This window comes from Trachurus japonicus, chromosome 20 (genome assembly GCF_045865225.1).
Source record: "Trachurus japonicus isolate A0001 chromosome 20, Traja_1.0".
In the NCBI taxonomy this organism is placed as follows: Eukaryota; Metazoa; Chordata; class Actinopteri; order Carangiformes; family Carangidae; genus Trachurus; species Trachurus japonicus.
Genome location: NC_140926.1, coordinates 7,296,430 through 7,315,079, shown reverse-complemented (window position 1 = coordinate 7,315,079; position 18,650 = coordinate 7,296,430). Strand labels below are relative to the sequence as shown.

The following is an 18,650-nucleotide window of genomic DNA, read 5'->3' as shown; positions in this document are numbered from 1 at the left end:
TTACTCCCTGGCCCCCCCTTTTCTTTCCCTAACTGAACATCAAATTCAAAGTAATAATATTGCAACAAATTCAGTGAGCACTTAGAAATCAAACCTGGAACATCCATTCAACTAAGGATTCAAGACTCGTCTAGATCCTCATCTACACCCTTTTATTACAGTTTCCTTTTTTAAGGCAAACACGTATGCTCACATATAGAGGAACTTAGCAGGATGTTTCCTGTGTCTTTGCTACATTTTTACATTAATTAAAAAGCTCTGGAGTAATTGTGATAGTTAACTACATGACTTGTGACTTGCTACGAGTGAGAACGGAGGCTCTTTGTCTTCCACCTGGCGTCTCACGGCTGAAAACCAACCTTGTTGCAACATCAGTGTAGTAGCTACCTGGCCGCCACCCCGGTTTCCTAGCTCTCGTCTCTGTGCACCGCGACACAAATGCGCTCCATAACCCATAATCTTTTGTTTATGACAGTTAAGACTACACAAATACACACGTTGTAACTTTTTATAACGTTATCCACCGCTCCATGTATTGATTTTTTCGCCAGGTTCATTGTAAACAAATGCACATGGCCAGGTGGAGGGTCAGCAAAACAGCGGAAAAGCAACCAGACTTCCTCCTTAAACTCTGGCGTTTCTAACAAAACAAAAAAACACCTTGTAAGCACTCTCACTGCAGACAGGTACCTCTGCTGTGTGTGTGTGACTGCGGTCACAGCAGGGTTGGTTGGACCAAACCATTCTGAGTCATGAGAGGGGGGGTTCAAATTTTGGAAAGATTAAAACAGGTTGTGGTACAGTATTTGTTATTTTCAAGACAGAGCAGAACATGAAGGAAGGGCATTGCAAATTATTAGCCTACTGAGGGTGACTGGGGGCAGATGGCGCTCTAGGCGACCGCCTATGCCCTGCTCTCAGCAACTAGGCAAATAAATGTTTTTCTAAGATGTCAAATTACTCCTTTAAACACATACAGTACGAGCCTGAGTGTGATTATCATGAAGCAGCACACACATGAGAAATGATCAGACAACTGCAGGAGGTGTAAACCTGGCAGAACAGGACGTAGCAAATAAAACATGGCAGCATGAAATTAATAGATGCAGGCAGGAAGAGAGGAGTCCTCAGGTATGTGGCTGTGGCTACGAGTGGGAGTGTGTGTGTGTGTGTGTGTGCAGGCAGTTCAGGGCTCAAACTGAAAGGCATACTTGCCTGAAGACAAATGGTCCTTTGACCTTTGTATGAACCAGCAGCCCCTGGTGGGTGATAACTCATGACCTGGTGGACTGGTGGGGCATCCATCTCTTACCCGGGTGAGGATGAATGTGATGATGAACGCGCCCGCTCGCTGCTATTTAGATAGCCCTGAAGTCACAGTGATGACAAACTACCCACACACACACACACACACACACAGAGCCAGGGCTGAGCCTTGTTTATACTGTCTGCCCATTGAGCACCAACACGAGGACTCGACAAACTCCAACTGTGCCACAGGGAGCTGCTGCTGCTGCTGCTGCTGCTGCTGCGAAAACCCAGGGTCAGCTCAGAACAGGAAACTGTCTCAGACACGATGGCAACTTAAAACTGAGTTTTACTGCACTAACTAATGCACACGGTGTTTTATACTGTAGATCCAGTGTCGAAGGTGTGTACAAGTTATGATAAGCAACAAAAAAATAATGATTTCTAAAAGCCAAGATGTCATCCAGGTGGTGAATCCTTGTCGGTGTGAAAAAGCCCCCGAAGCCGCTTTTATATCATCACTACACAAACTACAAATTGTCTCTATTAACAATACACACTTGACACTCGTAAACAACCACTTCCTTCACCACAGGATCAGATTCAGTTTCCCAGAATCCCATGGGAATCATCTGAGCAGGATCAGAGATTCACCGAGGATTATAAAGCATGTACACTCATTTACTACACACACACACACACTGTGGGGATAATAGGAGGAATTATGAATGGGTGAAATACAAGTTCATTATTGTTGCTTGATTCATTCTTTACCACGAGACACAAGTTTTATCTAAATATTACAGTACTTGAATAATTACAGCCCTGGTGATTTCACTTGATGGACGATATAACAGGCAGGACAGTGACAGGAGGACAAAATAGTGACAGGAGGACAAAATAAATCTGTTTGTAAAAAGATTTATGTATTGAGTTTTTTGGTGAGCGCTTGTAAGAATTGTTATTATTGTTTTGGTCTTTTCTTTTTTTCTCCCCTTGAAATCTGTGGCATTGCTCCTGGGAGAGCTCACACCCCAGGTGGGTGAAGGGCCGCAGGGCTCAAAAATCTTAAAAACAACATGACTTTGTAATTTAAATGTGGAATGTGCGACTGACTTTACACACACGACAACCCACACATTTTAATGTCACAGTCTTTTCCAACCTGGTTGCTTGTTGTTTACTGTTCAATAAAAGTGGGAAATGTTTCTCCTCCAGCACCTCGCTGCTCTTTCCTGATACAAGTCCTCCTGACGTCACCTACCTATGTTCATGGACATGGGAAATGTGCAATATCCTTAGGTGCAGTTGATATTTATTTTTATTTAGTCTGTACTCTCGACTTTTTACATATTTTTTATAATTGTGTGCACTTGTTTATCGCATTTTTTACTCTTTTACCTACTAGTGTCCTCTGCACAAGAATTCCTATGTACCTTAACAAATGTACAAATGGCAAATAAACTTTATCTTATCTCATCTATACAAACAACGCCTCCAGAGCAACATGGCAGCTTCCTGTCCCTGTGTTGTTTCCAGTCTTCTTTGTCGAGCGTTTTGGTGTCAGTTGCAGCCGACAGTTTGGAGAAAACTCTCCTGGATCTAGTGCCAAGAAGATAATAGCACCTGCAGCCCAGAGAGGTCACCACTCTGACCTGCAGGGACTTCTCTATTGTTGTGTCATTGTCTAGGAGCACTGTGTGTGTGTGTGTGTGCATGCATCCTCATGTGCACATATTTCCCTCCATGCTCGATTTGTCTTCCACGTGGGTCTGCACCACCACGCGTACGTACACGGCCAACCAAGCGAGCGTTTTTTCCCTCTCCTTATCCAACCGATGGTCCATTCAAATTAAAATGAACTTCCATCACACTAATAGAAGGAGCGGAGAACAAAGCGCCAGCTCTCTGCAGTCAGCAGGAATAGCAGGAGGATTATCACCGCTATCGTCAGGGGCTATTATCATTAAACCCAGTTGCCACTCCGCACAGTGAGTTCACTGCAGCACAAGTTGGAGTTTGAGCTCAGAGCCGGCGTTTTTAGCGGCAGAAACCCTGGCGCGCGGTGAACACTGCAACACTTTATTCGTTTGATTTCAATTAACCACATCTGGACATTCAGGGGGAAATGATGTGTATTTTGGAAAACAACTAAATATAATCTGGAGTTAATGAAACGTTTAACTGTAGAGTGTGAGCTGTGCAGGAGTTAAAATACAAAACCCTGTGGTTACCTTATGTTTTGATCTATTTCAGCATTTTCAATGGTTTTCTGCAGCACATCTAATGTGAATGTAATTAATATTAACAAAACCTGTAGCTGCCTCTGTAACAGGACACTTGGTTACTCTTTTAAGTTTTCTTGTCACAAATAAATGAATTTAAAGTACAAACACTTGTGAATTATGTAATTATGAGATGTGTCTCTAATAATGAAGGACAGTTATAAAGATAGACATAATTCACAAGTGTTTGGACTTTAAATCCATTATATTAGTGATATAATGTATATAATGGCTAATAATCAACACTACATCTATGGAAAATTGGTTGCACCTATGTCATATAGAAGTATATATATTGTACATGCATGACATAAATAAAACCTCATAAATCTAAAGCTAACATCATTAAACCAAATCACCCAGTCCTGTTTGGTTTAATGGTGTGTTAATGGTGGTGTTACAGTGACTTTAATTGGGATAAAATATATTAAAACCTAATTATTAAAGGAGCTGAGTCGTAATGTGGGGGAGAGTCGACTGATTAAATTAGCTGCTTCACTAGAAATTTGTTATGAAAAATGAGTAAACTATTGACAAAACCTGTCAATCCCTTCACAGTCAATGACGTGAAATGGAAATAGACATCAGGAATAGATCATCAGGTGAAAACACAGCAGAGTAGAAGTTCCTTGAGTGTGAAAACATCCATCATCTTCCTGTTTTTAAGCTTCTACACGGTTCACGCTGAACAGACAACAAACACCTGGATTACACACCGACACTGAGGAAACCGATGATGATGAGGAGCAAAGATCAGGAAATACAAGACGATGTCAGAGACCCTGATACAACCGGTATCAACTGGTGTGTGTGTGTGTTTCTATTTGACTCTGAGAAGAAGTGATGCTGTTGTAGCAAATTGTGTCAACTGGATAAGAATGAATGTAACTAGAGAAACAAGGCTGCTCGTATCCGTTCAGAGCGCGTCGTGTGTTTGCATTCATATTCATTTACACCCTGACTGCTTATATACTGTATGACATTTGACGTTGTTTGTGCTGCTGCTGCTGCTGCTGCTGCTGCTGCTGCTGCTGCTGCTGCTGCTGCTTGTTGTTATTCAGAGAAATGGAAGAAAGATTCGAGCTGAAGTGAAGCAAAGCTGTTTGAGCAGCTGACAACACTGCTGCTCTTCAGACGTACAGCTGGATCTCTCCCACACAGGAACGCCGGCCGACACTGGGGTGTTATTTTATTTTAGTTTTCTAGTTTCTAGTTTTTTTGTCTGTCTGATGGGGACGTATACACAATATACCTTGTGTCTAAATGTGGAAGGGCGGTGGTGAGTACGCCGGTTCATCTGTGCCAGCATTTTCCTTTCCAGAGACATCCCTCTCTCTCCACCCTCTCTTTGTCCTTTACGCAAGGCAACATTCATAGCCCGGGGTCCTACACACCCTTCACCCTTCACCGACAGCTCCAGCCCCACAGCGCCACTGTGGGATCGTCAGGGAGGGAGGGAGGGAGGGAGGATGAGGGAGGAAGGGAGAGAGGGAGGGAGGGATGGATGTGGATGAAATTCTCCATCATGCCAAAGCCCATCCAAGCAGACCCATGCCAAAGCACCATGTGTGTACAAACAATCCAACTGAATCCGACTCGATGTATACTCAGGCCTTATCTGGGCGAAGCCAAATACACTCTGAGCTATCAAAGGCGACGGATGAGTGATTGGGACTCTCAGTTTTTTCGGGCAAAATGCAAACACATCTATTACGCTCCACCACTTCAAGCTGTACAAATCAAAATCAAGCGGCGGCGGCAAAGCAAGCGGGGAAAATAAACACCACGCCGTGTGACTGTTAAGAACTTGGGGGGAAAAACAGGACTTTGCATATATCGCAAAACGGATCGGCCCCCGGAGGTATATAAAAACTCCCGACTCGGCCATCGCCCGGTGATACGCAGAACATCAGACAGAGTTAATGCAGGCAAAGATTTTTTTTTTTTCTAAATACCTTTTAAAGGATTTGCTAGATAAGCCTGTCGGTCTCTCCTAGAAGGAGCCCCTAAAGGATGCGAGAATCGATGGATGAGAGAGGATTTACTGTAGGGCGAAGAGGAGGAAAAACTGTTATTTAATGCTTGCGTGATGTGAAGTGAATATGGAAGCAGGCGGGGAAAGCTCACATGTGTGCGGCGGAGGCGGCTCGTCATCATCAATGCACTAATCTGCCATTAAGCAATTCCATCAGCCATATGGATCTAATGTGCACTGGATGCAACTTGTATTACTTAGTATATTTTTGTGAATCAACCACCAGCACCGCCACACACGGAGTGAGAGAGATCACTGCTCGTCTAGAAAATATCACAGAGCTGGAAAACAACATGCACACACACACAGAAACACACACACATCTCTTTATGGCAGAGAGATAATGCTAACCACTTAGCATTTAGTGCCTTAACAATCCTCTGCGGGTAAACTATAAAGAGGAATATGTCCGTTTGATAAACCCCCTAACTGGCCAATCAGAGCGGCCATAAGTAGACACAGAAGGTCCATCATGCTTTGCATCATTTGGAGCTGCAGAGAGAGCAGCGTTAACTGTGTAAAGAGAGAGGGTGTGTGTCTGGATTTTCAACCTGTTTGCTTGTTTTTAGACTTTACTTTAAACTCAGTTCAACTTCCATGAACATTTTCATGCAGTTTGGCTTCTGGCTTTTGCAATCGCACAACAGCATGACAAACATTTAAACCACTGCAAAAACAAAACACTTTGCATTCCTCTCCCCCTTTTCTCTTTTGTTTCTCCAAACTATTTCTACAGCATTTTCAAAGCAGCAACAATAGTTCAGCTTCAACTTGTGCACAAGCAGAAACCAAATTGGAAACTTCTAAGGAAACCTGTTTGCATTCACACTGAGAAAAAATGGAAAACATGAGGAAACGATTCACAACGCCAACGTAAACTGCATTAGCTGGCTAACTGCAGCCGATAAAACCAAGCAACTGAGATAAATCAAGACTTTATCTGCTCTCTGAAATCAAAAGTATAAAAAAAAAAACTGTGAACTGACACATGTTCATCACAAGAACAGAAAACTTAGAGCAGGGGTGTCAAACTTGGCCCATGGGATGAGTTTGCAAAGTGTAAAAATTATATCCAAGACAGAAGAGACATAACATTGTTGAAATTGTACAGTTTTCTCAAGAAGATTCAAGTTGTTCATACAGTAATATGTTTTGTAAAAGGACAGTAAACAGTTAATAATGTACTTCTTTGCACTGAAACAAAGGGAAAAGTTTAGAGTTCTTGTTATTTATAGGTTATTATACTATTATCCTAATGGTCCGTTCCACTTGAGATCAAATTACGCTGCATGTGGCCCCTACAATGAACTAAAATGAGTTTGACACCCCTGACCTAGAGTGACTGTAACACACAGTAATACCATGCTACAGTCTTCTCCAGCTGCTCAGATTCGTATTAATTACCTATAAAGGAAAACGATGTATCGGTGATGGACAGCAGCGATTGTGGTGTGTCCACTTGAGTTGGAGTTGTGTGTGTGTGTGTGTGTGTGTGTGTGTGTGTGTGTGTGTGTGTGTTTGTGTGGAGCCAGGTGAAGGTGAACAGCAGGAGAGGAAGAGGAGAGGATGGACGAGGAGCCGGCTCGGTGAAATGAACTCGTCGGGACGTTGTTCAGGTGTAGGATTGTCTCCGACCTCCAGAGAGAGCCCCCGGGAGAGGCCCTCTTGTAAAACGCTCCATCTTATTAATGGAAATAAATGCTGTTAGCGCCCAAACCCCCCACCCCCTTCCCCTCCTCGTCGCCTGTACCCCCCCACCACCCCCCACCCTACCCTGCAGCAATAAGACGTGTCTATTCTTGGCTAAAGTCCCCTTCATTAACGTTATCTCCAAATAGGCGCCCAGTCTGATGGCGAGGGAAGGGATAGGTTAAGCTGCTTCATCCAATTTCATTATTCCATATGAGGCGGGGTATCAGTGCTAACTTTGCCATGTCAGCACAGCAGCACAGCACACATTGGTGCGGTGGGGGGGTGGGAGGGGATGGAGGGGGGGCAGTTGTGCCGTCATGTGGCTGAAGCATGAAGCTGACATCGGTGCAGAGGTTTAAGTCACCGGGGAGTCGAGCAGCTGATCAGATGCCGTCCGAGAGCATTCATGTGTTTGGAATTTTTAATTTTCAAATGCGCTCAAATGGCAGCTAAACACATTTCACGGATGACTTGCCATAGTTTGGACTTTTTTCCTTTTTTTTTGGTGCACAAATTTCTAACACCTTCTACTTCTGCTATTTTCTGCATATGAAATATGTCCAGTTTTCACAGTAGCAGCTCCCATGCTGCGAGCACACACAAGGCAAGCCAGAGGACAACAACAACAACGACAGCAACAACAACAACGTGTGTGCTCTGCTGACAAGAGAAATGGGAGAAGAAACAAAAAGAAAGACAGAAGAGGGATCAAGGAAGTGTGAAACTGCGGAGCGTCAAATGATCTGGCCTCTCTCCAGGCATGATGACTCAGGGACGGCGGCACAGTTAGAGCTAATTAGGATCATAAACTGGAGAAATGTTTTTCCACCACGATGTGTGGGGCAACTCCAACGCTGCTGCTGCTGCTGCTGCTGCTGCTGCTGCTGCTGGTGGTCGGACTGTAGATGTGACGATATCAAGGAAAAATAATAATAAATAAAATAATCTTCAGTCAAAAGCTGCATTTGACTGAATCATATCGAGGATGGAAATATTAGAGCTGATAAAAGTCACACTGAAAGGAGATTTAAGATTTAAAGCTGTCTGTGTTCATGAAAGGTCAGGCTGTTTCTATATATTGTATTAAATAAAGGGACAACGAGGAGTTTCTATTTGGTTATAAAAAAGTCTCACGTTAATGTGGATGAATCTACGCTACCCACACTTGTTAATGGGCCCATTGTTGATAAATATATCGTTTTGTCTCGTTTCTTTACTTTCGGTTTCGTGGCGAGTCATGAGAATAACGCTGCCGAATCGCCGTTTATGGTCGGAACTACGACGGTATGTGATCGTCTTCGAACCTCTGACTTTAATTCTTGATGAATGTAAACATGAGTCCGTCTTGCGCCGGTCAAAGAATTTCACGGTGCGCAGAGGCTCATAAATGTAGTGTGAAAACGCTTTGCTTTTCCAAAACTCCTCGTTGTCCCTTTAATAGTTGATCTGCTGTCTATACTTTTGATTTTTTGACATGTTAAGCTCATGAAATGTAAGAAAATTGGAATAAAAATGTCCAAAATTAAGTTGTGGCAGTTGGATTTTTTTGTCAACTTTGCATCAATCTGCACCAATAAATTGATAAATCGACAATTTGTGCTTTGGCTCAACACAACTGAACCAGGTCAACAACGAGTTAACAGACGTAAAGTCAGGAGACACAGCAGACGGCGCCCTGGGTTCCTGTCTGAAGATGGCCGACCAGGCATGAAAAGGACATTTTATTCGACATTTGGAAACATACTGTAAGTCAGTGGTTTCTAACCTGGGGGGTCAGGACCCAGACAAGTGGGCGCAGGATGAGTCAAATGGGTTGCGACATGATTTTAAGGGTAGAAAATAATAATAATAACAATAATCCTGTTGCACAAGATTGTGTTTATCTTTCCTCTGACCTGGGTTAAACTGTAAAATAAAAACTGATTTAAACCAACACAATAACAGACTGAGAAGAGATGAATGAACTGCTCACAACTCATAAACACACTTCCTGTCATACGCCAGCTATTAAGGGACCACAAGCCCCAAAAAAACAGAAAGAAAAATCCATTAGAACAAATAGTGAAATGTGCCAGAAGCTGAATAAACGTTCCTCTGGAGGCTCGGTGCTACAGTTAAATGGTGTTAAGATGTTTTGACCTATCAGTGCTGCAGAGTGGGAGTCAAGCTGCGCTGCCGTTAATCTACACTGCACAACTGTTTCTGTCTGAAGCTGAAGGCACGAGAGAGAGAAAGAAAAACTGTAATAATACTGTACAGTAACGTACAGATACAGTGAATCCTGCAGGATGGAGTTCAAGCAGGATGAGTTGTTAAAAGGTATATAAGTAAAATATGTTTTACCTTTTCAAGAATCCAGGAGTGTGAGAAGGTAAAATCACTTTATATAGATATAAGTGGTCTAAATTCTAAGCCAATCAGAGGAGAGCCTTCACAGCATCCTGTCTCCTGATTGGCTCGTCAACCTGTTGTTACCAGAGGAGAAGTAAAAACAACACCGAGATGGTTTTTGTTGCTTAAAAAACACAAATATGAAGCAACACTTTGAATAAAAACCAAATGTTGCTCCTCAAACATCACCGATTTTTTCTTTCTCCCATGTGACAACTAAACTGTTGTAACGTCGACACTTGTTACACAAAGTCACAAACTGTCGGAGCTGTCAGTCAAACAGCAGCAGCTCTCCGCTTTGACTCCACTTTGTTCTCTATAAAAGTCCGACACCGACTCTGAATCTGTCTGACAGCTGATCCGAGGCAGCAGCTCCCTCAACCCTCAACCCTCTCCCTCTCTCTCTCTCATGTTGTGTTGTGTTGTGTTGTCTTGTGGACTGCAGACGCACAAACACTGACAGGAAGCAACAACGCTGCCGACTTGGCTGCGCTACATCTCTGTTTATGAGGACTGACAGCTCGCAGTGAACGGGAGTACACCAACACATACTGTACTGTACTGTACACACACTCACACTCACACATGCACACACAACAAATTAACACACTGATACACTGTGGAGCTGGGTCGCATACATTAGCACAGTTAAACTCTATGTCTTTCCCCCCAAAAGTAGTGATGTGTTGTGTTTCGACAAGAGCGTATTACAATTACTATACAGTAAAACTCCTGTTTTTTGTTGTCATGGCGACGGTGGGCGCAACAAGTTATTTGTGATGTGAGTCATACCTTTATCTCTCCGACTGTGGGAGTCGTCAAACAACAGACTAATTAACTTAAGTGTCATCTTTTTTATTATCATTATTTTACCTGTGCTTTTTTAATATATATATACTTTTTCTTTTACAGCAGCTCGTGTGTTTTCAGGATAAAATTTTGTTTTTCCGTGCCTGAACTTTAAGTACAATCCCTCACTGCAAAAAAAGAAGAAAATCCAAGAGGGACTATTACGAGATAATTACTAATTATGCTAATGTGCTAAAGTTGTGCTATTCCTTTTTTTTTTCCTTGGTCATTTTATCGGCGGCCTCCAGAGACGACAGCCAGTAGTAAGAACCTTTTTCCCTCAGTCAGTCAGAGGACGCTGTGTCCTAAACTGGCAACTCCTCCACCGCCGCCGTCGTCACGGCTACCCTTAATCAGGAAGTGCCTGTAAATTCACAGAGCGGTGCATGTGCACAGGGAGAGACCACGCCGCGCCGTGCCGCGCCGCCTCCGTTGGCACTGACCTTCATTAACCTCATAAATGCCAGCGGTGTTCCTGTCGCAGCTCTTAATGCGGTTATCAGCACAAACACAAACAAATGTGACAGAAGTGTTTCAGGGCTAAAAACTGGAGCATCTGGGGAAACGCAGCTCCTCTCGCCTCACACACACAGAAGCTGCGTGACATTGGGCTGTCCCGATATGGAAACCACCAGCACGAGGAACCAGTAAACCACCACCTACTGTACTGTACTACACTGTAAACAAACAAACCCACATTAGCATGGACAATTTACAAGAAGTGTTTTCATTTAAAGCTCTTTGTCGTCTGCTGCTGCTGCTGCACTAGGGATTTTATTTATGAATGTAAACACAGGGTCGTTGCAGGAAATATACTGTACCATTACAACTCATGTGGACAGGTTTACAGGCGCCGTTACACCCGTTTGGCAGCGAAGCACAGGGAATCTAAGACACTGACAAAAACTAAGCAGGTCATTTCACCTGAACTCCTCCTGAACCACATCACTCCACTTCGCCGGGACTATTTTTCAATATGATCTCACTGCAGCATTGTCTGGCACCAAGCAGCTTTTTTATTTTATACTGATGCAGCCAGTCAGGCTCTAACACGTGGGAACTGAACTGAACTGTATGTTCAGAATTATTTCTTTGCAATTCTGCTGTTTGCGTTGAAAAGAAATAATCTTGAAGCTGCAGTTTTTAAAGATTGTTTTTTCCCCCCCACTGTTGTTGGGACACATGAGAGACAGACAGGAAATGAGGGGAGACATGCCAAACCGGGCACATTGCTTGTACAGTAGGTTGCAGTTTTACTTCAACTTAAAGTTTCAGTGCATCAAGAAAAAGACATAAAAGCTGCTCAACAAACTGAACCAACTTTGCACCGATTACAAACTCAGCTACAAAGTTGTATCTTAATGCCATGCAGTTCGCACCATTAGCCGTAGACATATGGGGTTTTAGATCAGCAGAAGGTGACATATAAAACTGCAAGACACTCATTTAGTGCTCTGTGATGGACCACAATGGGAACCTGCTGCTTTTCCGTCTGTACAAAGTCTTTTACAAACAAACTATTTTTCTTATTCAATGGAAACGAAGACATCTGCAAAGTACGACAGCAACGAGATGAAACTCACACAGTGTTTGCATACGACACTGCTATCACAACTGGAAGCACATGAAAACATCTGGTAGTGTAATCTCAAACATGTGTCATCATCTGACCACAACAAAGCTATTTTTAGAAGTTCATGACGACGTTGCAACACACAGGATTTGGGAGATGGAAGCTACACTTTCCAGATTTGTTAATAAATCAGATAATTTGCAACGACTGTATGACAGAAAACATACCTGGCTGATCTTTTTAGAAACCAGTACAATCCTTAACGCAGTCCTCGCCTCCACACTCCCTCTGTCACTGTCACCACGGCTACGGGGGGAAGCGGCTGATACCGGCGTTTCCTCCCTCTCTGCTCGTCTGCAGGTCAGACAGTCAGAGAACCTCCTCCGTGACGAGTCTGCCTGACGCCCATCAACGTGTCCAACCCCCCCTCGTCCCCCCCCCGGCCTCCTTAGAAGGCGATGACCCCCTCGCCCTCTGCCCTGCTCTGCTCCGTACGCCGCCACCATCATCACCCCCGCCTGGTGCTTTCTGCACACAGCCGACCCCTCTGCCGCCACCTCACTCACAACGACAGCATAAACAGTAATTGCTACATAAATCATGTTACACTCTTGTGTTTTTCACGTTTCCCCCCTTGGCGTGTATCTTGATGATTTGCTGATATACTGTAGTGTGCCCTGCAGAGTACAGGGTGATAAGTACGGTTGTAAAAAAAAAAATATATATATATATAAAAATAAAAATGTTGGTCTATAAATCTCTACTGTGCTCATTTTGCTTCATAAAAAAACACATTGAGGATAAAATACAAGTACTTATGGTGCACTTAAAGTCAGATGAGAGGGACAGAGGTCATGTGATAGTGGTGATTGACAGGTAGGAATAAAAAATAAAAAATAAAATGGCACATGTTCCTGTAGATCACTGCACTGGACTGTCACACACCTCCAAAAGGAATTTATTTGTGGCGCCGACGACGACGATGATGTCCCTTTGGAGAGTTAACCGTAAATCACATCATCGACTGTGATTAATTAGACACCGTGTTAGTCCATGAATCCTTCTTCTAGGAGCGATGACACCGGTCACACACTGCGCTTTAAAAGTGGAGGGTGGGGGGTGGGGTGGGAGGGGGGCAAACACATCCAGAGCGAGGTGTATGTACATTTACGTCCGCAACTGAAGTGAACAACGCGGGGAGGCAGCTGGTTGGCAAACAGCAGCACACACACACACACACACACAACACACACAGCTGACGGGATTTAGGAAAGTGTGGGATTTCTACAAAGTCCGGCCTGTAATCTCCTCTGTGTAATGATTTGTTTTTGTCCATCCACCCCCCCCAAAAAATAAATGAACAATTGCAAAGAAGAGTTTGGTGGGAAGGAAAAACGAAAGAAAAAAAAAATAAAGTAGAAGTTGTGAGGATGATGAATCTGCTTACAGCCTCACCCAAAAAAAAAACCCTGAATCCACACACACACACACACACATACACACACAGGTTTTAGTGAGTCCATCTACAAATAATCTGCAGCCTTTTCTAGGGATTAAGCCTCAAATGCCAAGCAATAATCCCTCTGTGACTTTCTGCCTTAAGGTCTGTGAAAATAATTGTGTGAAATCTCAAGATGATCACATTTGAGATGAAGGAATATAAAAGATATAAAATAAAAAAGAGGCTTGTTTAATCTTTATGTGATTTGTGCTTAAGTTTGAAGTAGGGAAAAAAAAATCTTCCAATCCTAAATTGTGGGATTTACTCTGAAACATTTAGGGACGGGTATTAAAAAAAACGAAAAAAAAAAAGACAGAGAACTGGACAGAGAAGGACAGGAGCTGAGTGAACGTCTCAGCTGCAGAGCGTCCAACCTCCTGCAGCTCTTGGAGGAAGTCAGCGACCATCATCAGCACTTTCTCCCCCCTCCCCACACTAAAAGACACAGTTCATTTCCAGCCGGTCCCCCCTGAACTGGGCCCCTAATGTCCCGTGTTATCAGAATGAATCAGCAGCACTGATAAATTAGCCGTTCGGAGAGCACGCGGCGAAGGCCTGTCAGCTAATGTGCACGCGTTTGTGTGATACTCATATGCAATGCTTAATGTTGTGGAACCAATTCTGTCGTTTTCCATTATGTAAATACATTTGCCTCAGCACTATATTTTATGTATTGTCTGCCTTGTCTCAATTACTTGGGCTATTAAAAATCAAGAGGTTATGGAAATGAGGTTGCAGTTGTCTGTTTGTAGTTTGATGACAAGTGCAAAGTGTTTATGAAAAGCTCGTTATGCATTCAATCGCAGTCGGATACGTCAACACGCTCCGAGCATTCATCCATATTCCACAAAGCGATGAAGAGGGTGGCACGTCAGTATCTTCAAGCATAAACAACACAAACAGTTGTGTTATCGTCTGTTACAGGCATAAATAAATAACTACAAATGTGTCGTTGATATTTTATTCAGATCTCTCTCCTCGTTTTCTTATGGAGGTGCCAGGAAATGTTAGAATAAGAGAAATAACACACTCTCAGTCTGGGAGTGTTTGGGGCTTTTTGCCAGAGCAAATAAGTGGTTTGATGCTTTAGTTTGAGTAATTTACTGTTAATTAGCCAAAAAAAAACCACCTCAGGGGATAATCAAGAGGACTGAATCAGAGGGAGGATAATATCTTTACAGGCAGCTTTAAGGTATCAAAGGTTTCATATCTAAAATAACTTTCTTGTTAATCTCTTTTCAAAATGCCATTCCCTCCATTTTTCTGACTGTGGAGTGAAGATGAAATAACACGGTGTAAAAAAAAAAAAATTACAGTGAGTGAACAACAACAAAAAAAACTAAAAAATGTCTGGTAAATTGTGACAATTTTGAAATAAAAGAAAAGAACATTTCAAATTGAAGAGTGTTAGGATGGAAATGTGTGCTTTGATTCCCACAATGGCAGAGGAAGAGGAGGTGGGATTTGTTGAGCATGAACCTCCGGTCAGCAGCTTCTGTTACAGTTCGGCTGCAGAAACAGAAAGAGACGACGACGAAGACGAAGAGTGTCTGGAAAAATGTCACAGTTTGTGATGCTTTTCCATTTTAATCACAGATATAATTGAGTGTTTTACAGTGTGTCCAATGCACTGCCTTGACCCTTGCACTTCTTCATTAGTAACACTTCTCCTGTTTACAGCTGAGCTCATAATTAAAAATTAAAAAAAAAAAAAATCACAACATATGAATGAATATATTAACCTGAAATTAAAACATTTCAGTTCCTCTGTCTCTCTGTTTCAGGCCTCGCAGCTGATTCTCAAACTTTAGCTATTTTAGTATTGAGTGGAGCTGAATTAAAGCTCTGGAGCTCAAGCCTCTAATTAGGTAGAAAGTGTTTCTATAAGACTCAACAGGAAAAAGAGAGAAGCTCTGAGAGAGTATGAAGAATATCACTAAGGCTAAGGCATATCAGTCATATGTAACAATTAAATTGCTGCAGTTTGAGCGCTGGGTTTTACTTTACTCCTTAACCTCGAGTTTAATTCCTTTAAGTTATTAACAAAAGACGTAGAAATTAGAGAACTGTTTATTTTTAATGAGGAAGTTAAACGGTTCTGGTGCCACGTCGCGTTTTATTCCTCCGCATAAAAAAAGAAAGAAAATCTGGTGTTAAACGGTCAAAACCGAGCCGCTTTCCACACGCGCTGCGTTGATTCAAACTATTATCACCGTGGTCCTGGATGTCTGAGACACTGGAGGCTTTTAGAAGAGACAATAAAGCGCAGCGGCAACTTCAGCTTCAGCTTCAGCAGGGGAAGACAATGCGTCATTCAGAGCCGATGCTACGAGGCTTTTTCTGTTTGTTTTGTTTTTACTGTTCCTTCACAGAGCAGGTGACATTTCTTTATGTTCACTCTTTGCTCTGTTTCGAGGTGTGAGGAGGAGGAAACAGCAGCAGCCGCCGCCGCTTGTGCCGCGGAGCTGGAGAGGAGAGGAGAGGAGTCGCCCCGGCTGCCAAGGTGCGCACGACCTCTGCTCGGAGGAAGATGGAAGAAAGAAAAGGGAGGGAAACAAAACAAGTAAGTGTTGTAAAGTTTTACCTTTTCTCTTCGATCGCCTCCTCCTCCTCTTCTTCAGCTTGCATTTGACCTGGCCGCCCTGAGCGCCGGACGCGCGGCTGTTGTTTCCAAGTACGGATGCCATGAGCGCAGCGCAGCAGCAGCGCAGCAGCAGCGGAGGAATAACTTGGACTCGGCGGCTCGACTCTCCTTTGTACTTGTCTCGCTTCAGCCTCCGCTGCTCTCTGATAACGCAGCAGCGTCCTCGGGTTTGACGTAGACTCGGACTAGATTTTCAGCTTCTCCCTCCTTCCCTTTTTTTTTTTTTTATCCCTCCAAACCTGGAGTGGTGGTGAGGTGGTGGTGTTGGGGGGTGTTGTGGGTGTAGGGGGGAGGTGGGAAGCGCGTCTTGCTGTTCGCGTATCACCTCTGAAACTCCAGCTCGCCTCCAGCTCGCGGGGAGACTGTTCAGCCTCAGCGCCGCGTGCAGCCGCCGCTCTCCGCTGCACCGATACCTGACGGCGCCCTGTCTGTCCGCGCGCCTCTCTCTCTCTCTCCCCCTCTCCCTCTCTTTCTCTCTCTCCCACAGTTTTCCCCGCGCGCCTCTGAAGAAATTTTTTGGCATCAGCCACTTTGAATTCAATCATGCGGGACTCCTATCTATTTGCTGCCGAGCTTTCTAATTAGGGTCCAATCCTGGCTGTCTGGGAGGTGTGACATCACTAGCGACACCCACCAGCCCACACCCCTTATTCACCCGCTGCTGCTTCTTCTTTCTTTCTTTCTATCTTTCTTTTCTTTTTTTACATTTTGACTTATTCCTCCACAATGTTCCTCCACTTTTTTTTTCTTCTCCACACTGCAGGGGAAGTCTGTTCTCTTCCGCTCTCCACTGGAGGGGGTCAGAGGTCACCCCTGGTAGGGATAGTTGCTCAAGGGCACTTAAGCAGGTCGGCTGTTTACCAGCATGTGATGATGAGGAGGGGGTAGTGAGGGGGTGAATATGGGTTTCTGGCTGCTTCCGTTTGCCACCCTGCTGTAAGCTCACACAGGCTTGAAGAACAGCATGATGGGATATTTTCGACTCTGAGGAGGAAAAAAAAAAAAGAGACAGAAAACACAAACTCAGTTCTGAATCCTTCTTCTCCTTGTGTGCTGTACTTTTTTTTTTTTTTTGTCATTTATAATTTCCTTACAGGATTATGGATCTGAAGCAAAGTCGCTCTCATTCCCGCCGCTCTCTGTTCTAAAGTCACTGTCAAGTCCACAAAGGAAGATTATACTGAGCTAAGATGCTTTTCAATTAACTGGCTTCCCCACACATTCAATAACAACTCACTTACATCAAACACATCTTTGATATACTGTCTGTGACATATTCTATTTAACTCTCCCGCTTTATAATTACACCAGCCTAATTTTCATAATTACCAAAATATATGACTTCATAAATGTCTGCTTTTATTTTGAAAGGGTGGTTGCAGGGTTTTGCAGGCGACCTTCAGCACAAAACTGCTACTGACAGAGTGCTGCAGCCGCAAAGTTTGAAGATTGTGACATTTTGGCATTTTTTGTGTGAAAGCGCAGTGTCGAGGCTTTCACAAAGCATTTGTGGCTTTTTTTTTTCTTCCCGTAGCTGCAGGTTATTGTTGTTATTCCCTCGGCCTCTGCAGCGGAAGGTCAGGTGTGTGTTGGGAGGAGGCGCTATGGCACTGCCGCACACACTGCCACAGTGGCCGGCACAGTGGAAAAAAAGAGACGCAGATTTGTAAAGGCCTCAAAGAGCTTGCTGTGTGTGACTCCCTACCTGTTTTATTGTGTTAGTTTGTATTTCTGTAAGTAAATGATTCCTAAAAATAAAAAAAAGGATAAAAAAAACCGTTTTCCACTGGCTGTAAAAAGCTGCTCACCCCATTTTGGCTTTGAAAAAACAAACCGCGGCGACACGTTTGCTGATGTCAGATTGAAAAGTCACTTTGAGGCTCTGTTGTTGGGTGGAAACATTTCCTTCCGGCCTGAGGGAGAGAGGGAGAGAGGGAGAGAGGGAGAGGGGGGGGGGGGGAGGAGGCCGGGGCCGTCTGCCAGGCTGCAGCCTGCCCTCAGGACGCCCACAAATATCCATGTAAATTGCAGTTTAAGAGAAATCAATACAAGTGACAAGTTGCCAATGCCACTATCTGGGGCAGTAATGAAGGTGTGCTGGTGGTCGGAGGGGGGGGGGGGGGGGACTGGCGCGTACATAGATAACAGCAAACGGGATGGGTGGGGCGGAGGTACAGGTTAGAGGCGCGTGTAGTTAGTTGCACACACACACACACACACTTCAGCAGCAAGGTCAGAAGTTGTTGTTGTGTAGATGCAAAGTTCCCACTGAAGGTTCAAACTAACCGGGATGATAGATCATCATGCTGCTACATGTGTGTTTGTTCTTGTATGTACAGGTCACATGTTCGCACGTCTGTTGACCGTTAACTCACAAGTTAACTTCAAAAGCTCCATGTTTCAAAGGGAAACTATACAAGTGCAGTCCCCTT

At 43.8% G+C, this 18,650-nt stretch overlaps 1 protein-coding gene and 1 long non-coding RNA gene across 3 annotated transcripts in view; both read right to left on the bottom strand.

Moving 5' to 3' along the window:
• adarb2 (adenosine deaminase RNA specific B2 (inactive)) overlaps positions 1-16,471 on the bottom strand; it is a 217,482-nt gene extending 201,011 nt beyond the window's left edge. Inside the window, exon 1 of the mRNA XM_085763456.1 lies at positions 16,159-16,471. Within this exon, the coding sequence (XP_085619582.1) occupies positions 16,159-16,261 (103 nt within the window). The 5' untranslated portion in view covers positions 16,262-16,471. The remainder of the gene's footprint in view (positions 1-16,158) is intronic.
• Positions 16,472-16,509: 38 nt separating this feature from the next.
• LOC146966315 (uncharacterized) overlaps positions 16,510-18,650 on the bottom strand; it is a 96,596-nt gene continuing 94,455 nt past the window's right edge. For both annotated transcript variants that reach the window (XR_015034527.1, XR_015034528.1), the window contains one exon: positions 16,510-17,202. This is a non-coding gene — a long non-coding RNA (uncharacterized LOC146966315). The remainder of the gene's footprint in view (positions 17,203-18,650) is intronic.